The 17,690-nt window shown below is 47.0% G+C and overlaps 1 protein-coding gene across 3 annotated transcripts; it reads left to right on the top strand.

Moving 5' to 3' along the window:
• The first annotated feature begins 2,364 nt into the window (after positions 1–2,364).
• Positions 2,365–17,034, top strand: LOC145340783 (C-type lectin domain family 4 member E-like). 3 transcript variants are annotated; one of them, XM_080185243.1, is made up of 6 exons: positions 2,365–6,590; positions 8,593–8,703; positions 13,154–13,321; positions 14,336–14,487; positions 15,523–15,635; positions 16,799–17,034. In XM_080185243.1, exons 1-6 carry the CDS (start codon positions 6,398–6,400, stop codon positions 16,959–16,961), a joined length of 900 nt encoding a protein of 299 aa, XP_080041369.1. In that variant the 5' UTR covers positions 2,365–6,397; the 3' UTR covers positions 16,962–17,034. The 3 variants fall into 3 exon arrangements, with proteins under 3 accessions (XP_080041369.1, XP_080041370.1, XP_080041371.1); XM_080185244.1 differs by having other exon boundaries at positions 8,596–8,703; XM_080185245.1 differs by lacking the exon at positions 13,154–13,321 and having other exon boundaries at positions 2,366–6,590.
• Positions 17,035–17,690: the final 656 nt, after the last annotated feature.

The raw sequence follows: 17,690 nt of genomic DNA on the forward strand, positions 1-17,690 counted from the left end.
TGGGTAAACCCTTGTCAAATATCGGGTAAACCCCCATCAAATATTGGGTAAATCCCCGTCAAATATCGGGTAAACTCCGTCAAATATCAGGTAAACCCTCGTCAAATATCGGGTAAACCCCGGCAAATATCGGGTAAACCCCCATCAAATATCGGGTAAACCCCCATCAAATATCAGGTAAACCCCGTCAAATATCAGGTAAACCCCCCCGTCAAATATCAGGTAAACCCCCATCAAATATCAGGTAAAACCCCGGCAAATATCAGGTAAACCCCCGTCAAATATCGGGTAAATCCCCGTCAAATATCGGGTAAACCCCCGGCAAATATCGGGTAAACCCCCAGCAAATATCGGGTAAACCCCCATCAAATATCGGGTAAACCCCCATCAAATATCGGGTAAACCCCCGGCAAATATCAGGTAAACTCCCGTCAAATATCAGGTAAATCCCCGTCAAATATCGGGTAAACCCCTGTCAAATATCAGGTAAACCCCTGGCAAATATCGGGTAAACTCCCATCAAATATCAGGTAAATCCCCGGCAAATATCAGGTAAATCCCCGGCAAATATCGGGTAAACTCCCATCAAATATCGGGTAAACCCCCGTCAAATATCAGGTAAATCCCCGGCAAATATCGGGTAAACTCCCATCAAATATCCGTTAAACCTCTGTCAAATATCGGGTAAACCCCTGTCAAATATCGGGTAAACCCCCATCAAATATCAGGTAAACCCCCATCAAATATCGGGTAAACCCCTGTCAAATATCAGGTAAACCCCTGTCAAATATCAGGTAAATCCCCGTCAAATATCGGGTAAACCCTCGTTAAATATCAGGTAAACCCCGTCAAATATCCATTAAACCTCTGTCAAGTATCGGGTAAACCCCCATCAAATATCAGGTAAACCCCCGTCAAATATCGGGTAAACCCCATCAAATATCCATTAAACCTCTGTCAAATATCGGGTAAGCCCCCATCAAATATCAGGTAAACCCCCGTCAAATATCAGGTAAACCCCCGTCAAATATCGGGTAAACCCCCCATCAAATATCAGGTAAACCCCCATCAAATATCGGGTAAACCCCCTTCAAATATCAGGTAAACCATCAAATATCAGGTAAACCATCAAATATCAGGTAAATCCCTGGCAAATATCGGGTAAACTCCCGTCAAATATCGGGTAAACCCCGGCAAATATCAGGTAAACTCCCATCAAATATCGGGTAAACTCCCATCAAATATCGGGTAAACCCTGTCAAATATCAGGAAAACCCCGTCAAATATCAGGTAAATCCCCATCAAATATCAGGTAAATCCCTGGCAAATATCGGGTAAACCCCCATCAAATATCAGGTAAACCCCCATCAAATATCAGGTAAACCCCCGTCAAATATCGGGTAAACCCCCTTCAAATATCAGGTAAACCCCCATCAAATATCAGGTAAACCCCCATCAAATATCGGGTAAACCCCCTTCAAATATCAGGTAAATCCCCGTCAAATATCGGGTAAACTCCCGTCAAATATCAGGTAAACCCCCGGCAAATATCAGGTAAACCCCCGTCAAATATCGGGTAAACCCCCATCAAATATCACGTAAACCCCCGTCAAATATCGGGTAAACCCTCGTCAAATATCGGGTAAACCCCCATCAAATATCAGGTAAACCCCCATCAAATATCAGGTAAACCCCCGTCAAATATCGGGTAAACACCCCATCAAATATCGGGTAAACACCCCATCAAATATCGGGTAAACCCCCATCAAATATCAGGTAAACCCCCTTCAAATATCAGGTAAACCCCTGTCAAATATCAGGTAAATCCCCGGCAAATATCGGGTAAACTTCCATCAAATATCGGGTAAACCCCGTAAAATATCCGTTAAACCTCTGTCAAATATTGGGTAAATCCCCGGCAAATATCGGGTAAACTCCCGTCAAATATCGGGTAAACCCCCGTCAAATATCGGGTAAACCCTCATCAAACATCGGGTAAACCCCTGTCAAACATCGGGTAAACCCCCGTCAAACATTGGGTAAATCCCCGTCAAATATTGGGTAAAGCCCTGTCAAATACCGGGTAAAGCCCCATCAAATATCAGGTAAACTCCCGTCAAATATCAGGTAAACCCTTGTCAAATATCGGGTAAACCCTTGTCAAATATCGGGTAAACCCCTGTCAAATATCGGGTAAACTCCCGTCAAATATTGGGTAAACCCCTGTCGAATATCATGTAAACCTGTCAAATATCGAGTAAACCTCCTGTCAAATATCGGGTAAACCCCTGTCAAATATCGAGTAAACCTCTGTCAAATATCGAGTAAACCTCCCGTCAAATATCGGGTAACCACCCCCGCATCAAATATCAGGTAAACTCCCCCCACCAAATATTGGGTAAACTCCCGTCAAATATCGGATAAACCCCCCGGCAAATATCCGGGAAACCTCCATCAAATATCGGCAAATATCTGTCAAATATTGGGCAAGTTTACATCAAACTTCAGCCAAATATCCATCAAAGTTCGGTCAACTTTCCATCAAATTGACGTCTGGTTTCAGACAAATTTACGTCAAACGAAATTTTGGTCAAATATCGGGCTTATTTTGGTCAAATATCAGCCAAACTTCGGTCACAGTTTGGGCAGATTTCGCTCAAGTCCAGGCAAATTTTGGCCAAGTCCAGGGTTATTCACATCCGCCCTCCCCCTCGCCTCTGAGCCTTTGGCTCTGACCTCCTTTGGCTGTCTGTCCAGGAGAGGTTCGACATCTCTGGCGGAGCCAGGTGGGCGGGAGGGAGGAGGTGGCAGACGGATTGGGGAAAAGTTCTGCGCCCATCCTGGGCCGTGGATCTCTCACCCTCCCTCACCTCCTTTCCACCCCTTGGTCGGTCAGGGGGGAGGGAGAGGGCACACACACCTGCACTTCAGCCCACCCCATCCCGCTCCACTGGTACATTTCCCTGTCTCCTGCCCCTATTTTGTCTCAAGATAACCCCTCCCTTGGACCGATTGGCCACCTCTGCTCGATTTCATCAGAACTTGTGTTTAGATCGATTGACGGATTTTTCTAAACTTGTCTTTGTCCCGTGCGTTAAGACATTTAATTGTCAGATTTACTTAATCTAAACTTGTGTATTTATCAATTGACGGATTTTCCTAAACTTGTCTCTCTCCTGTTCGTTCACACACTTAATCATCAGATTTACTTTATCCAAACGGCAGTTGTTCCGTTGTTTTACAGATTTATTATTAATAGTCAAGTTATCTAAACTTGTGTGTAATATATCAGCGTGTATTCCCCACACTAATATCAGACTTAGCTGAAGTTGTGCTTCTCCTGTCCATTAACACATCTAATGATCAGATCTAACTGTGTGTTTGTCCTGGCCATTAACCCATTTGATGTTAATATTTAACTTATCTAAATTTGTGCTTATTCTCTCACTTACCACATTTAGTATTAATATTCACACTATTTGTACATCTGCCAATTAATATACTTAATCCCAGTGCTAAATTCATCTAATCTTGTGCTATTTTCTACTGATTAACAGAGCAATCATGTTTAAATGTGTCAGATTGTTCTGTGACTGATCTTATTTCATTTATCAAAACTTGCGTTGTGTCAATTGACAGTTTTCAGAATCTTATTCTGTTTAAACTTGAGATCGTTCTGCCAATTCCAGCTTTTGCTAGGTTTAACTTCAATGTTCAGTTGAACATCTGTTGATAGATTTGTTTAATTTAATATCCTTTGGCTGATTGATTTAATTTTGATATATTTCCATCAGTTGACATATTTAGTATTTGCTTTTGCTTTATCTAAACTTGTGATTGTACTGACACTTAACACATTTAGTGGTAATATTCAAGTAGAGTTGGGTGTCTTGTGCCAATTAATATACTTAACTCTCAAACGATTTATTTAATTTTGATATTAGGTCGAATATCTTTTGGTAGATACATTTAATTTCAGTAGTAAATTCAATATCTTTTGCTAGTTATTTAGTCGAAGGTTGAATTTAACATCTATTGGTTTTTGTATTTTCAATATTCAGTTTAACAGCTTTAGACGGATTTATTTTCAATATTAAATAATTGGCCAATTTCCTTTCATAAATCACCACCTCCAGCTCCTGAGTTCCTTCAACATCTCAGTAAACGTTTACCAGATAATTTAATTCTGCCAAACCTCGTCAACAGTCAGCCCAGGACTGACGCAGCCCCAGTAATAATCTGCCTGAATATCTATTCTGCAGATTTAGTTGATCTAGTTTTGCATTCGTTCTGCAAGTTGGCACGTTCACTAAGCAATTCCACTTCTGTTCCACCGCTTAACATGTTTAATAATCAGATGTAAGTTATCTAAACGTTCTACCAGTTCGCATGTTTAAGAATTAGGTTTGCTTTACCTAAACTTGCGGTTGTTCTGTCACTTAACACGTTATGTATTAATGTTCAATTTATCTAAGCTTCCGTCAATTTAATCTTAATTTCATCCAAGGTTGTGGTTTTTCTGTCGATTAATATATTTAATCATATTCAAACATGCTCATGTTCTGTCAGTAGACACATTTAATGTTAATACTTAATATTTCTAAACTTATATCAGTTGACAGATTTATTAATCACATAATATTTAACGCTGCATTTGTTGTGTAAAAATCTTTAATTTTCTACCTTTATTCCAGCAATTAACACATTTAAATAATCACATTTAGTTCATCTAATCTTACATATGTTCCGTTCATTGACTAATCAGTAATCTATTACTTCGCTGTATTAATCAGTAGGCAATCTTCATTCCAAATTTACAGAGCTGGCAGTTCATAATAACTTGGCTACATATTTAACAATCACTTAATTTCTCTAAAGTTACGATTGTTCTATCAATCACAAATATTCAGCAACTGATCCTTGAGTCCTGGTGAGATTGTAACGGGCCTGTAACAATTGTCATAGTCTCAATAATAACTGGATGAATATTTAATCACCATAGTCATACAAACTTCCGTTGTTCCAATAAATGACCGCACAAGTTACTGTTTGATTAAATCGATGAAATAATTCGGCTTAATATTCAATAATCATAACTGACCTAAACTCACCTTTATCTGTCTAAATAATACATTCTCCAGATACTTAGTAATTATAATTAATTTATCACAGTTTGCTTTTGAAATTAACAGAAGCTCTGTAAATCATTAATTTATTATTTACCTCAACAATCAAAACATTTAATACTTTGTGCACATATTTAAGAATTTTACTGAATATGTAACAATCACATTGAATCCTTGTGTTCCAAGAAGTATTTATTATTCTGTAGTAAACGCAAAATAATCAGTAAATATCTGCACAGTCTAAATAATAACTTCCTTTGTTATTTACGAATCATTTATTTCGACTTGCGTTCCTTTACTAGATTAAATCCTGCAATAATTAATTATCCCAATCTAATAAACCATCATCTGCTCTGTCTAAATACTCCTTGGCTCTCTCACCCAATACTAGAGCTAACTATTCAAGAGTTAATGATCCCATTTTATCATCCTGGGTGTTCCAACGAATTATTCTGAATTTACCAGGAATAATTAATAACCAAACAGCCGAAACACTTTACGATCCTGGTGAGCATTCAATAATTTGTTGAAAAGGTTCAAAAACAACATCGATCTTGGTGAAGTATCAAAGGAAACCCTATTCCAGCAGTGACACTGACTGTTCAGCCTGCCTTCACTGCAATCTGATTGACTTAACGATAAACACATAATCAGTTCACACGATTAAAACAAATCGTCGCACCGAGTCAAATAATATCACGATTCTAATGATTGATTATTAGTTCCAATCGCAGGATAATCTGAAGGAAATAAGTTAAGCATTTGGAGAGATTAGCCTCAATTGGTAATTAATAATCGATGGTTCACCAAGAATGAGTGAAGAGCTACGTCAGATACGTCATCCTAATGTGTTAAGAAACTCATTAAATAGACATCAATTAAAAGACATCAGCTTTCAGTGTTAATAAATAATTTATTTCAGTGAAAATTATTGGAGTGAACGAATAATTGCACTTCAAGCAACGTGAAGAATTAAAATTCCACTGAAAGATTTAAAAGTTGTCTCAAGGGCATTGGTGGCGATAACCCTTCATTGCAAACTGAGGAGCAGGGTTTGGTTCATCCTGAAAGGCGATTTCTTCTTGGCGACTGCAAGAATCGAACAATAATCTTGTCCTCGGCTTTGGAAGAATCTGTGTTTGCGATAGAGAGTGTGGGAGAGGCAGAGACTACGGGCGTGGACAATGTTCAGCCTCTGGTGAAAGTAGCACGAGGACAATTCCACTGAACTGATTGGTGAATCCGGGGCGGGAGCAGAGATTCCCCCCTACATGGCTGATGAGGATGAGGAGGACGGTTGGAACCGAGGGAGGCAGGTGGAGGACGACAGCTCACTGGAAGATGGTTCACGGGGACAGCGAAAGCAACGGCTGCGATGGAACCAGAGGAGCAGGCGGATAGAGTGGGAGGACGATGAAATGAGTGTGGATGAGAGCGATATGTCGGAGTGCGAGGCCGAGGAAGGTACGCACAGCACTTGTGAGGCAAGTCGAACAGGTGGCAGCTGGGGGTGGCTACGTAAGGGAGCTTTGCTTCTGTAGCTAACCCCATGCTGTGCCTGTCCTCGGAGTGTTTGATGGGGGGACAGTGTCGAGGGAGATTTACTCTGTATCTAACCCCGTGCTGTGCCTGTCCTCGGAGTGTTTGATGGGGGGACAGTGTCGAGGGAGATTTACTCTGTATCTAACCCCGTGCTGTACCTGTCCTGGGAGTGTTTGATGGGGGACAGTGTCGAGGGAGATTTACTCTGTATCTAACCCCGTGCTGTACCTGTCCTGGGAGTGTTTGATGGGGGGACAGTGTAGAGGGAGCTTTACTCTGTATCAAACCCCGTGCTGTACCTGTCCTGGGAGTGTTTGATGGGGGGACAGTGTCGAGGGAGATTTACTCTGTATCTAACCCCGTGCTGTACCTGTCCTGGGAGTGTTTGATGGGGGACAGTGTCGAGGGAGCTTTACTCTGTATCTAACCCCGTGCTGTACCTGTCCTGGGAGTGTTTGATGGGGGGACAGTGTAGAGGGAGCTTTACTCTGTAGCTAACCTCGTGCTGTACCTGTTCTGGGAGTGTTTGATGGGGGACAGTGTAGAGGGAGCTTTACTCTGTATCTAACCCCGTGCTGTACCTGTCCTGAGAGTGTTTGATGGGGGACAGTGTAGAGGGAGCTTTACTCTGTATCAAACCCCGTGCTGTACCTGTCCTGGGAGTGTTTGATGGGGGGACAGTGTAGAGGGAGCTTTACTCTGTATCTAACCCCGTGCTGTACCTGTCCTGGGAGTGTTTGATGGGGGGACAGTGTAGAGGGAGATTTACTCTGTATCTAACCCCGTGCTGTACCTGTCCTGGGAGTGTTTGATGGGGACAGTGTAGAGGGAGCTTTACTCTGTATCTAACCCCGTGCTGTACCTGTCCTGGGAGTGTTTGATGGGGGGACAGTGTAGAGGGAGATTTACTCTGTATCTAACCCCGTGCTGTACCTGTCCTGGGAGTGTTTGATGGGGACAGTGTAGAGGGAGCTTTACTCTGTATCTAACCCCGTGCTGTACCTGTCCTGGGAGTGTTTGATGGGGGACCGTGTAGAGGGAGCTTTACTCTGTATCTAACCCTGTGCTGTACCTGTCCTGGGAGTGTTTGATGGGGGACAGTGTAGAGGGAGCTTTACTCTGTATCTAACCCCGTGCTGTACCTGTCCTGGGAGTGTTTGATGGGGGACAGTGTAGAGCAGTTTACCTCTGTAATTATTAATTTCTTGAAGCAGTTGACCTTCCGATCATTTGACATCCATCTATGCTGTCTCAGGATGTGCAGTCTGTGGTTACTCTCCTGTTCTCCACGCTGCCCTGGGCAGGTCAGGTTACAGCTATGTAAAACCTTGGTTAGGATGTATTTGGAGTATCGCATGCAGTTCTGGACGCCTCACTACCAGAAGGACACGGAAAGCTTTGGAAAGAAGGTTCACCAGGGTGTTGCCTGGTCTTGAGGTTGTTGGCTATGAGGAGAGGTCGGGTAAACTGGGATCGTTTTCACTGGAAAGACCTGTTAGAGGTTTACAGAATGATGAGAGGCGTAGACAGGATGGGCAGTCAGAGGGCTTTTTTCCCCGGGGTGGAAGAGTCAATTGCACAGGGGGGCACAGGTTCAAGGTGAGAGGGGGAAAGTTTAAGGGAGATGTGCGGGGGAGGTTTTTCACGCGGAGAGTGGTGGGTGCCTGGAACGCGTTGCCAGAGGAGCTGGTGGAAGCAGGCACATTAGCAACACTTAAGAGGCATCTGGATGGGTACGTGAATAGGAAGAGGATAGAGGGTTCCAGCCGAGGAAGGGCAGAAGGATTTTTAGCTTAGTTCAGGCGTCAAGATCAGCACAGTCTTGGAGGGCCGGAGGGCTGTTCCTGTGCTGTACTCTTTTGTGTTCCTTGTTCACTCTGAGCTGAGTTTTCTTTGAACTGTCCTCCCCCCCCCCCGCCCCCAGCAGAGACATCCTGGCAGGTGGTGAGTGGCAGTAGGTGGAAGAAGATAGCCATTGGTTCACTGATGATCGCCGCCGCCTGCTCCGTCGTCGCTGTCATCCTGTACAGTGAAGGTAAGTCCCCTCCAGCGATCGGGCTCTAAAGAGTGCGCGGGGCAGAGCAAGCGAGCATGAGGCAGTAACCCACACAACGTGCAGGGCAACAAGAGCGAAGGGGACAGGGAGCGTGGACTCGAGATATAAAGCAGGGTTCTCCGATCCCCTCTGCCCCTGGGATTGCAGAATTGGGCACTCAGCGCACGGCGCTGGGGATTTCTGTATTGAGGTGGATAGAAAACTGACTGACGGACTGGAAATAAACAGTCGGAGGAAGCAGGTAGTGACTGGGGGAATACCGCAGAGATCGGTGCTGTGACCCCAGCTGTTGGCAATATATTTGACTGATTTAGACAAGGGAACTAAATTTTTGAAGTTTACTCATTAGTGTCACAAGTTGGCTTACATTAACACTGCAATGAAGTTACTATGAAAATCCCCTAGTCGCCACACTCTGGCACCTGTCTGGGTGACACTGAGGGAGATAATGGCAAATTACGTTACGGTTGTATATTTGGAATACTGTGTCCAATCCTGCCAGAAGGATGTGGAGATGTCATTAAAGGGTACAGAAAAGATTTACCAGGATGTTGCCTGGTGTGGAGGGCATTAGCTACGAGGAGAGGTTGGAGAAACTGGGATTGTTCTCCCTGGAAAGACGGAGGCTGGGTGGTGGGGGGGGGGGGGGGTAGCGACCTGATAGAAATTTATAAAAAATTATGAGGGGTATAGATAGGGTGAACAGTTGGAAGCTTTTTCCCAGGGCGGAAATGACAATGACAAGGGGGCCACAAGTTCAAGATAAAGGGTGGGGGGGAAGATGCAGTGGAGATGTGCAGCGGCAGGGGGATGTTTTTAACACAGAGGGTTTTGGGGGCCTGGAATGCACTGCCAAGTGCGGTGGTTGAGGCAGATACACTAGCCACATTTAAGACTTACCTGGTTAGACACATGAACAGGCGGGGAATAGAGGGATACCGGTGGTTGGTGTAGATAGGACAACACGATCAACGCCGACTTGATGGACCGAAGGGCCTGTCCCTGTGCTGTGCTGTTCTTTGTTCATTCTTTGAGAATTTAGCCCGGCCAGCGACCCTAACCCAGCACGGTCTTTCAGACTGTGGGAGGAAACCGGAGCACCCGGAGGAAACCCACGCAGACGCGGGGAGAAAATGTGCAGACTCCGCACAGACAGTGACCCGAGGCCGGGAATCGAGCCCAGGACCCTGGCGCTGTGAGGCAGCGGTGCGAACCCACTGTGCCACCGTGCCGCCCTTAAACATAACATCGCCAAACTTGCAGATGACACAAGAGCTGGATGGGAGTGAGAGCTGTGAGTAAGGTGCAGGGATGCTTGACGTGATTTGGACAATGTGAGTGAGTGAGTGAGTGGGAAAATGCATGACAGATGCAGTGGTGAATTGTGAGGTTATCCACTTTGGCAGCAAAAACAGGAAGGCAGAATATTATCTGAGTGGCTGTAAATTAAGAGAGGGGACATGCCAGTGAGACCTGGGTGTTCTCGTACACAGGTCGCATGGTGGCAGAGTGGTTAGCACTGCTGCCTCACAGCGTCAGGGACCTGGGTTCGATTCTCGGCTCGGGTCACTGTCTGTGCGGAGTCTGCACGTTCTCCCCGTGTCCACGTGAGTTTCCTCCGGATGCTCCGGTTTCCTCCCACAGTCCAGAGGTGTGAGGGTTAGGTGGATTGGCCATGCTAAATTGACCCTTACTTGTCAGGGGGACTAGCTCGCGTAAATGCATGGGGTTATAGGGATAGGGCCCTGGATGGGATTGTGGTCGGTGCAGACTCAATGGGCCGAACGGCCTCCTTCTGCACTGTATGAGATTGTATGATAAGGTTAGCGTGTAGGTACAGCAGGCACTGAGAAAAGCTAATGGCATGTTGGCCTTCGTAGCAAGAGGTTTCGAGCAGGGATGTTTTGCTGTAATTGTACAGCGTGTTGGTGAGGCCACACCCGGAGTATTGTGTGCAGTTTTGGTCTCCTTACCTGAGGAAGGATGTCCTTGTTATAGAGGGAGCACAGTGAAGGTTTTCCAGGCTGATTCCTGGGATGGCAGGTCTGTCATATGAGGAGAGACTCAGTTGGTTAGGATTATATTCACTGGAGTTTAGAAGAGTGAGAGGGGATCTGATAGAAACTTATAAAATTCTAACAGGATTAGACAGGGTAGATTCAGAAAGAATGTTCCCGATGGTGGGGGGGGAGTCCAGAACAAGGGGGGTCATAGTTCGAGAATGAAGGGTAAACCTTTTAGGACTGAGGAAAAAATTAGATTTATTATTGTCACATGTATTGGGATACAGTGAAAAGTGTTATTTCTTGCACGCAATACAGACAAAGCATACCGTTCATAGAGAAGGAAAGGAGATGGTGCAGAATGTAGTGATTCGATAAGCTCATAAGACATAGGAACAAATTAGGCCACTCGGCCCATCGAGTCTGTTCTGCCATTCAATCATGGCTGATATTTTTCTCAGCCCCATTCTCCTGCCTTTTCCCCATAATCCCTGATCCCCTTATTAATCAGGAACCTATCTGTCTCTGTCTTAAAGACACTCAATGACCCGGCCTCCTGTACGGCAAAGAGTTCCACAGATTCCCCACTCTCTGGCTGAAGAAATTCCTCCTCATCTCTGTTTTAAAGGATCGTCCCTTCAGCCTGAGGTTGTGCCCCTCTGGTTCTAGTTTTTCCTACTGGTGGAAACATCCTCTCCACGTCCACTCTATCCAGGGCCTCGCAGTATCCTGTAAGTTTCAATAAGATCCCTCTCCCCCTCATCCTTCTAAACTCCCAACGACTACAGACCCAGAGTCCTCAACCGTTCCTCACACATGACAAGCTGTTCATTCCAGGGATCATTCTTCTGAACCTCCTCTGGACTCTCTCCAAAGCCCAGCACATCCTTCCTTATATACAGGGACCCAAAACTGCTCACAGTACTCCAAATGGGGTCTGACCAGAGCCTTATACAGTCTCAGAAATACATCCCTGCTCTTGTATTCTAGCCCTCTCGACATGAATGCTAACATTGCATTTGCCAACTGCACCTTAACCTTCAGAGAATCTTGAACAAGGATTCCCAAGTCCCTTTGTGTTTCTGACTTCCTAAGGATTTCCCATTCTGAAAATAGTTTATGCCTCCATTCCTCCTTCCAAAGTGTTTAAACTCACACTTTCCCTCATTGTATTCCATCTGACCACTCTCCTAGCCTGTCCAAGTCCTTCTGCAGACCCCCTTGTTTCTTCAATACTACCTGCTCCTCTCCAGGGTAGTATTTGGTTGATTATTGTCACATGTATCAGGATACAGTGAAAAGTATTGTTTCTTGCACACTATACAGACAAAGCATACCCGTTCATAGAAAAGGAAAGGAGAGAGTGCAAAATGTAGTGTTACAGTCATAGCTCGGGTGTAGAGAAAGAGCTTTTTCATATGAGGTAGGGAAGAAGCTCTTCTTGAGTCGGTTGGTACGTGACCTCAGTCTTTTGTATATTTTTCCTGATGGAAGAAGGTGGAAGAGAGAATATGTGGAGTGTGTGGGGTCCTTAATTATGCTGCCTGCTTTCCTGAGGCAGCAGGAAATGTAGACGGAGTCGATGGATGGGAGATTGGTTTGTGTGATGGATTGGACTACATTCACAAACCTTTTGCAGTTCCTTGCGGTCTTGGACAGAGCAGGAGCCCATACCAAGCTGTGATACAACCAGAAAGAATGCTTTCTATGCTGCATCTGGAGAAGTTGGTGAGACTCGTAGCAGACATGCCAATTCCCTCAGCCTCCTGAGAGGCGTTGGTGGGGCTTTCTTAACTGTAGTGTAAGCATAAGGGGACTACAACAGGTTGTTGTTGATCTGGACACCTAAAAACCTGAAGCTCTCGATCTTTACTACTTCATCCCCGTTGGTGTAGACAGGGGCGCGTTCTCCAGTCCGCTTCCTGAAGTCGATGACCATCTCCTTCGTTGTGTTGACATTGAGGGAGAGATTATTGTCACCGCACCAGTTCACCAGATTCTCTATCTCATTCCTGTACTCCGTCTCGTCGTCGTTTGAGATCCGACCCACTAACGGCGGCGTCATCAGCAAACCTGAAAGTGGAGTTGGAGGGGAATTTGGCCGCACAGTCCGAGGTCCATGTTTGTTTTCAAGAAGAAGTTAGATATAGCTCTTGGGGCTAATGGGATCGAGGGATATGGGGGGACGGGAGTAGGGGTGGGAATCAGGTGTTGGGTTTGATGATCAGCCATGATTGTAATGAGTGGTGGAGCAGGCTCGAAGGACCGAATGGCCTACTGTTGCCGCTCTTATCTATGTTTCGAGATTTTCCACGTTGTGTTCCTCTGTCCTGACGTGCTACGTGTTCTCGGCGCTCAGTGCAGATGTCCCCGTGGTACGTCAGAATCCCGCTGTCCTTTCACTCCCGCTGCCGCTCTGTCACCAGGTACACGGGTGAAACAGGAGCTCCAAAGCAAAAGGTTAGCCCTCGACGAAGCCTTGGGTAATTACTCCATGGCCAGGGACCATGTGCAACGGGAGACCATGCAGTCTGAGTGTGCTCGCTACGAAGACACCTTCATGAATTGGCTCCGCTCCTTCTGCAAGATTATCAGTAAGTGTTGGCCTTCCTCTCTCTCCCCTGTCCCCACTTCCTTCTTCTCCCCTCCCCACATCCTTCTCCCCTCCCCCCAACATCAGATTCCCACCATTCCACCTTCCCAATTAATGGCCTTTTCACTCCATCCCAGCCCAGTTCTCTCTCCCGGGCGAGTACTCGATGGCACAGGCTATTTTGAGTTTAACCATCGCATGGACACGCTCGCATTCCTGTACACTCACATGTACATACTCGCACAAACTGACGCACTCACAAAAACTCTTCCCCTCTTGCTCACACACATTCTCAAAATCTCACAAACATCGCGCACGCTCACTCTCGCATGCCCCCACTCACACACTCACGCTGTTTCTCACGCACACTCTGTTCACACTCCCTCTCACACACACACACATTCTCTCTCACATACTCTCACTCTCTCTGACACACTCTCTCTCTTGCACACACACTCTCTTTCACACTCTCTCACTCACTGTCTCACACTCCCTCTCTCTCTCACACACACACACTCTCTCTCACACCGCTGTCTCTCAGACCCACTGTCTCTCACAATCACTCTCAGACACAAAAACTCTCTCTCTCACACACACACACACACACACATTCTCTCAGATACTGTCACTCTCTCTCAGACACACCTCTCTCACACACTCTCCCTTTCTCTTATACACTCTCTCTTTTGCACACTCTCTCTCTCACACACACACACACACACTCTCTCACACCCACTGTCTCTCATATTCACTGTCTCTCACACTCACTTAGACACAAAAGTTCTCTCTCTCTCTCTCTCACACACACACACTCTCTCTCTCTCACACATGCACAAACTGTCTCTCTCTCTCACACACTCTCACATATACACACAAAGTTATAGCACTATCGATTGGTCAGTGATTCAGGGTCTTCAGTTCTGATGTTTACTCCACTTGTATTTAACAATAGAAATGTGGAACCTTCACCTTATTTCTTGCTTTATACTTAACCTTCTCTCCCTGTTGTCCCCAGACTGTACAAGTGATCTGTGCCACAAGTACTGGGCCCCATTCCAAGGCAACTGTTACTACTTCTCGCAGAGTGCTCTGAGCTGGGAGGACAGTCGGCAGAATTGTATCTCACAGGGCTCCGAGCTCTTGGTGATTCTCAACAAGCAGGAACAGGTAGGAAGAATCTAACCCCGTGCTGTACCTGTCCTGGGAGTATTTGATGGGGGACAGTGCAGAGGGAGCTTTACTCTGTATCTAACCCCGTGCTGTACCTGTCCTGGGAGTGTTTGATGGGGGACAGTGTAGAGGGAGCTTTACCCTGTATCTAACCCCGTTCTGTACCTGTCCTGGGAGTGTTTGATGGGGGACAGTGTAGAGGGAGCTTTACTCTGTATCTAACCCCGTGCTGTACCTGTCCTGGGAATGTTTGATGGGGGGACAGTGTAGAGGGAGCTTTACTCTGTATCTAACCCCATGCTGTACCTGTCCTGGGAGTGTTTGATGGGGACAGTGTAGCGGGAACATTACTCGGTATCTAACCCTGTGCTGTCTCTATCCTGGGAGTGTTTGATGGGGGACAGTGTAGACGGAGCTTTACTCTGTATCTAACCCCGTGCTGTACCTGTCCTGGGAATGTTTGATGGGGGGACAGTGTAGAGGGAGCTTTACTCTGTATCTAACCCCGTGCTGTACCTGTCCTGGGAATGTTTGATGGGGGGACAGTGTAGAGGGAGCTTTACTCTGTATCTAACCCCGTCCTGTACCTGTCCTGTATGTTTGTGGTTAGCGTGGCGATCAAGGGCGGGGGGAGTACTGCTTTCTTTCGGTTGATGTTGATCTTTCTTGAGTGTTGTTGGGAGCCACTGTCATCCAGGCAAGTGGAGGGTATCCCATCACATCCCTGACTTGTGTCCTTGTAGATGGTGGGACAGGGCTTTGGGGAGGTGGGAGTCAGGAGGTGAGTTACTCTCTGCAGGATTCCCAGCCTCTGTCCTGCTCTGGGAGCCACAATATTTATATGGCTGGATCCCAGTTCAGTTTCTGCTCAATGGTAACCCCCAGGATGTTGATAGTGGGGGAGGGGATTTAGCGATAGTGATACTATTGATGCCAAGGGGAGTGATGGTTCGATCCTCACTTGTTGGAGATGGTCCTTGCCTGGGCTGTTGCATGTTACCCGTATGACTCACCAGTTACTCGCCCTTTCAGGAGTTTGTGGCTGAGTTCAATCTGAGTCGTGCGTTTTGGATTGGAATCAAGGACAGTCCACTGGAATCGGCTTGGATGTGGGTGGATGGGACATTTGTACAAGAGGACCTGATGTGAGTATGGCACAGTGTGGCGAACAGGAGGTCACTGGCTGGGAAGGTGAGGCTCGCGTAGGTGGGAGCCTGACCGGGAAGAGGGAACAGAGATTGACAAAGGGTCATAGAGGTTTCCAGCATGGAAACAATCCCTTTGGCCCAACTTATCCATGCCGCCCAGTTTTTAAGCAGTAAGATAATCCCGAATTGCTTGTGTTTGGTTCATATCCCTCTATACCCATTGTACCCATGTAACTATCGAAATGCGTTTTAAAAGACAAAATTGTACCCACCTCTGCTACTACCTCTGGCAGCTTGTTCCAGACACTCACCAACCTCTGGGTGGAAAAATTGCCCCTCTGGACACTTCCGTATCTCTCCCCTCTCACCTTAAACCTGTGCCCTCTAGTTTTAGACTCCTGTACCTTTGAGAAAAGATAGTGACTATCTTGTTGATCTGTGCCCCTCATTATTTTATAGAGGTCTATAAGGTCACCCCTCAGCCTCCTACGCTCAAGAGAAAAAATGCCAGCCTCTCCTTATAACTCAATCCATCAAGTCCCGGTAGCATCCTGGTAAATCTTTTCTGCACTCTTTTTAGTTTAATAATATCCTTTCTATAATACGGTGACCAGAACTGTACACAGTATTCCAAGTGTGGCCTTACCAATGTCTTGTACAACTTCAACAAGACGTCCCAACTCCTGTATTCAATGTTCTGATCGATGAAACCAAGCATGCCGAATGCCTTCTTCACCACTCTGTCCACCTTTACTCGGTGTCTAACCCTGTGCTGTACCTGTCCTGGGAGTGTTTGATGGAGGGACAGTGTAGAGGGAGCTTTACTCTGTATCTAACCCCGTGCTGTACCTGTCCTGGGAGTGTTTGATGAGGGGACAGTGTAGAGGGAGCTTTACTCTGTATCTAACCCCGTGCTGTACCTGTCCTGGGAGTGTTTGATGAGGGGACAGTGTAGAGGGAGCTTTACTCTGTATCTAACCCCGTGCTGTACCTGTCCTGGGAGTGTTTGATGGAGGGACAGTGTAGAGGGAGCTTTACTCTGTATCTAACCCCGTGCTGTACCTGTCCTGGGAGTGTTTGATGGTGGACAGTGTAGAGGGATCTTTACTCTGTGTCTAACCCCCTTTGCGCTCCCTTGCTTCCTCCCTTTCCACCCCTAGGTTCTGGGGCCCAGGCAATCCTGACAGTTTCTTCGATTACCAGCTGGAGGCCTTCAAGAACTGTGTGCTGCTCCGTAGAGGTGCCTGGGCCAACGCCGTGTGCAGCACACCTCACCATTGGATCTGCAAACGGAGGTCGGAGCCAGTCCCCATCAAGCTGTGAGGCGGAATCGGAGGATATCCCACTCCCCTCCCGTCTACCCTCCTCCCTCCTACACCCCGGGGAGGGATGCTTTGGGGGGATACACGGTTGGGGGGGGGGTGCCTTGCGGGTGCGTGAGAGCTCGAATGAGAGGATACCCCCTCCTGTCCCCTCTGCCCTTTCCCTTCCCACAACTTGTGGGCAGGGGTTTGCTGATGGGGGAAACACGGGGAGGGGGGGGTGCCACGGTAGCGTGAGAGCTGGACCGTTGTTTGAAGCAGTGCCCGCGTGCGTGCTGCGGAGGGTGGGGCGTGGCGTTTATGTCTGCCGGGGCTGGAGCTTTGAGCCCGAGGCCTGATGGGAGGAGCAGCAACCCCGTCAAGCGGAGTTGAGGGAGGGAGGGAGGGAGAGCCTCACCAATGGACCTACAGACGGAGGTCGGAGCCGGTCCCCGTCAAGCTATGAGGCGGAATTGGAGGATAACACCCCTCCCCCTCCCCTCTAGCCTCCTCCCTCCTATACCCCGGGGGTGGCGGGGGGGGGGGGGGGGGCGGAGGCAGTGCGGGTGTGGGAGAGAGGAGTGCGGAAGCAGGGCGGAGGAAGGAACCCAAAGGCGGACGCCAGACTTAACTTTCGTCCCCTTTCCTGGCTCTCCGAATTGGTGGAGGGATGGGGGTGGGTGGGGGGGGGGTGGCGGTGGTACATGGAGGGGGTGAGGGAATTGTCAGCCGGGGGTTGGGTGGGGAGGGT

The sequence above is a fragment of the Carcharhinus amblyrhynchos genome, unplaced genomic scaffold (assembly GCF_965287045.1).
Source record: "Carcharhinus amblyrhynchos unplaced genomic scaffold, sCarAmb.v2.hapA chromosome_1418, whole genome shotgun sequence".
Lineage (NCBI taxonomy): Eukaryota > Metazoa > Chordata > Chondrichthyes > Carcharhiniformes > Carcharhinidae > Carcharhinus > Carcharhinus amblyrhynchos.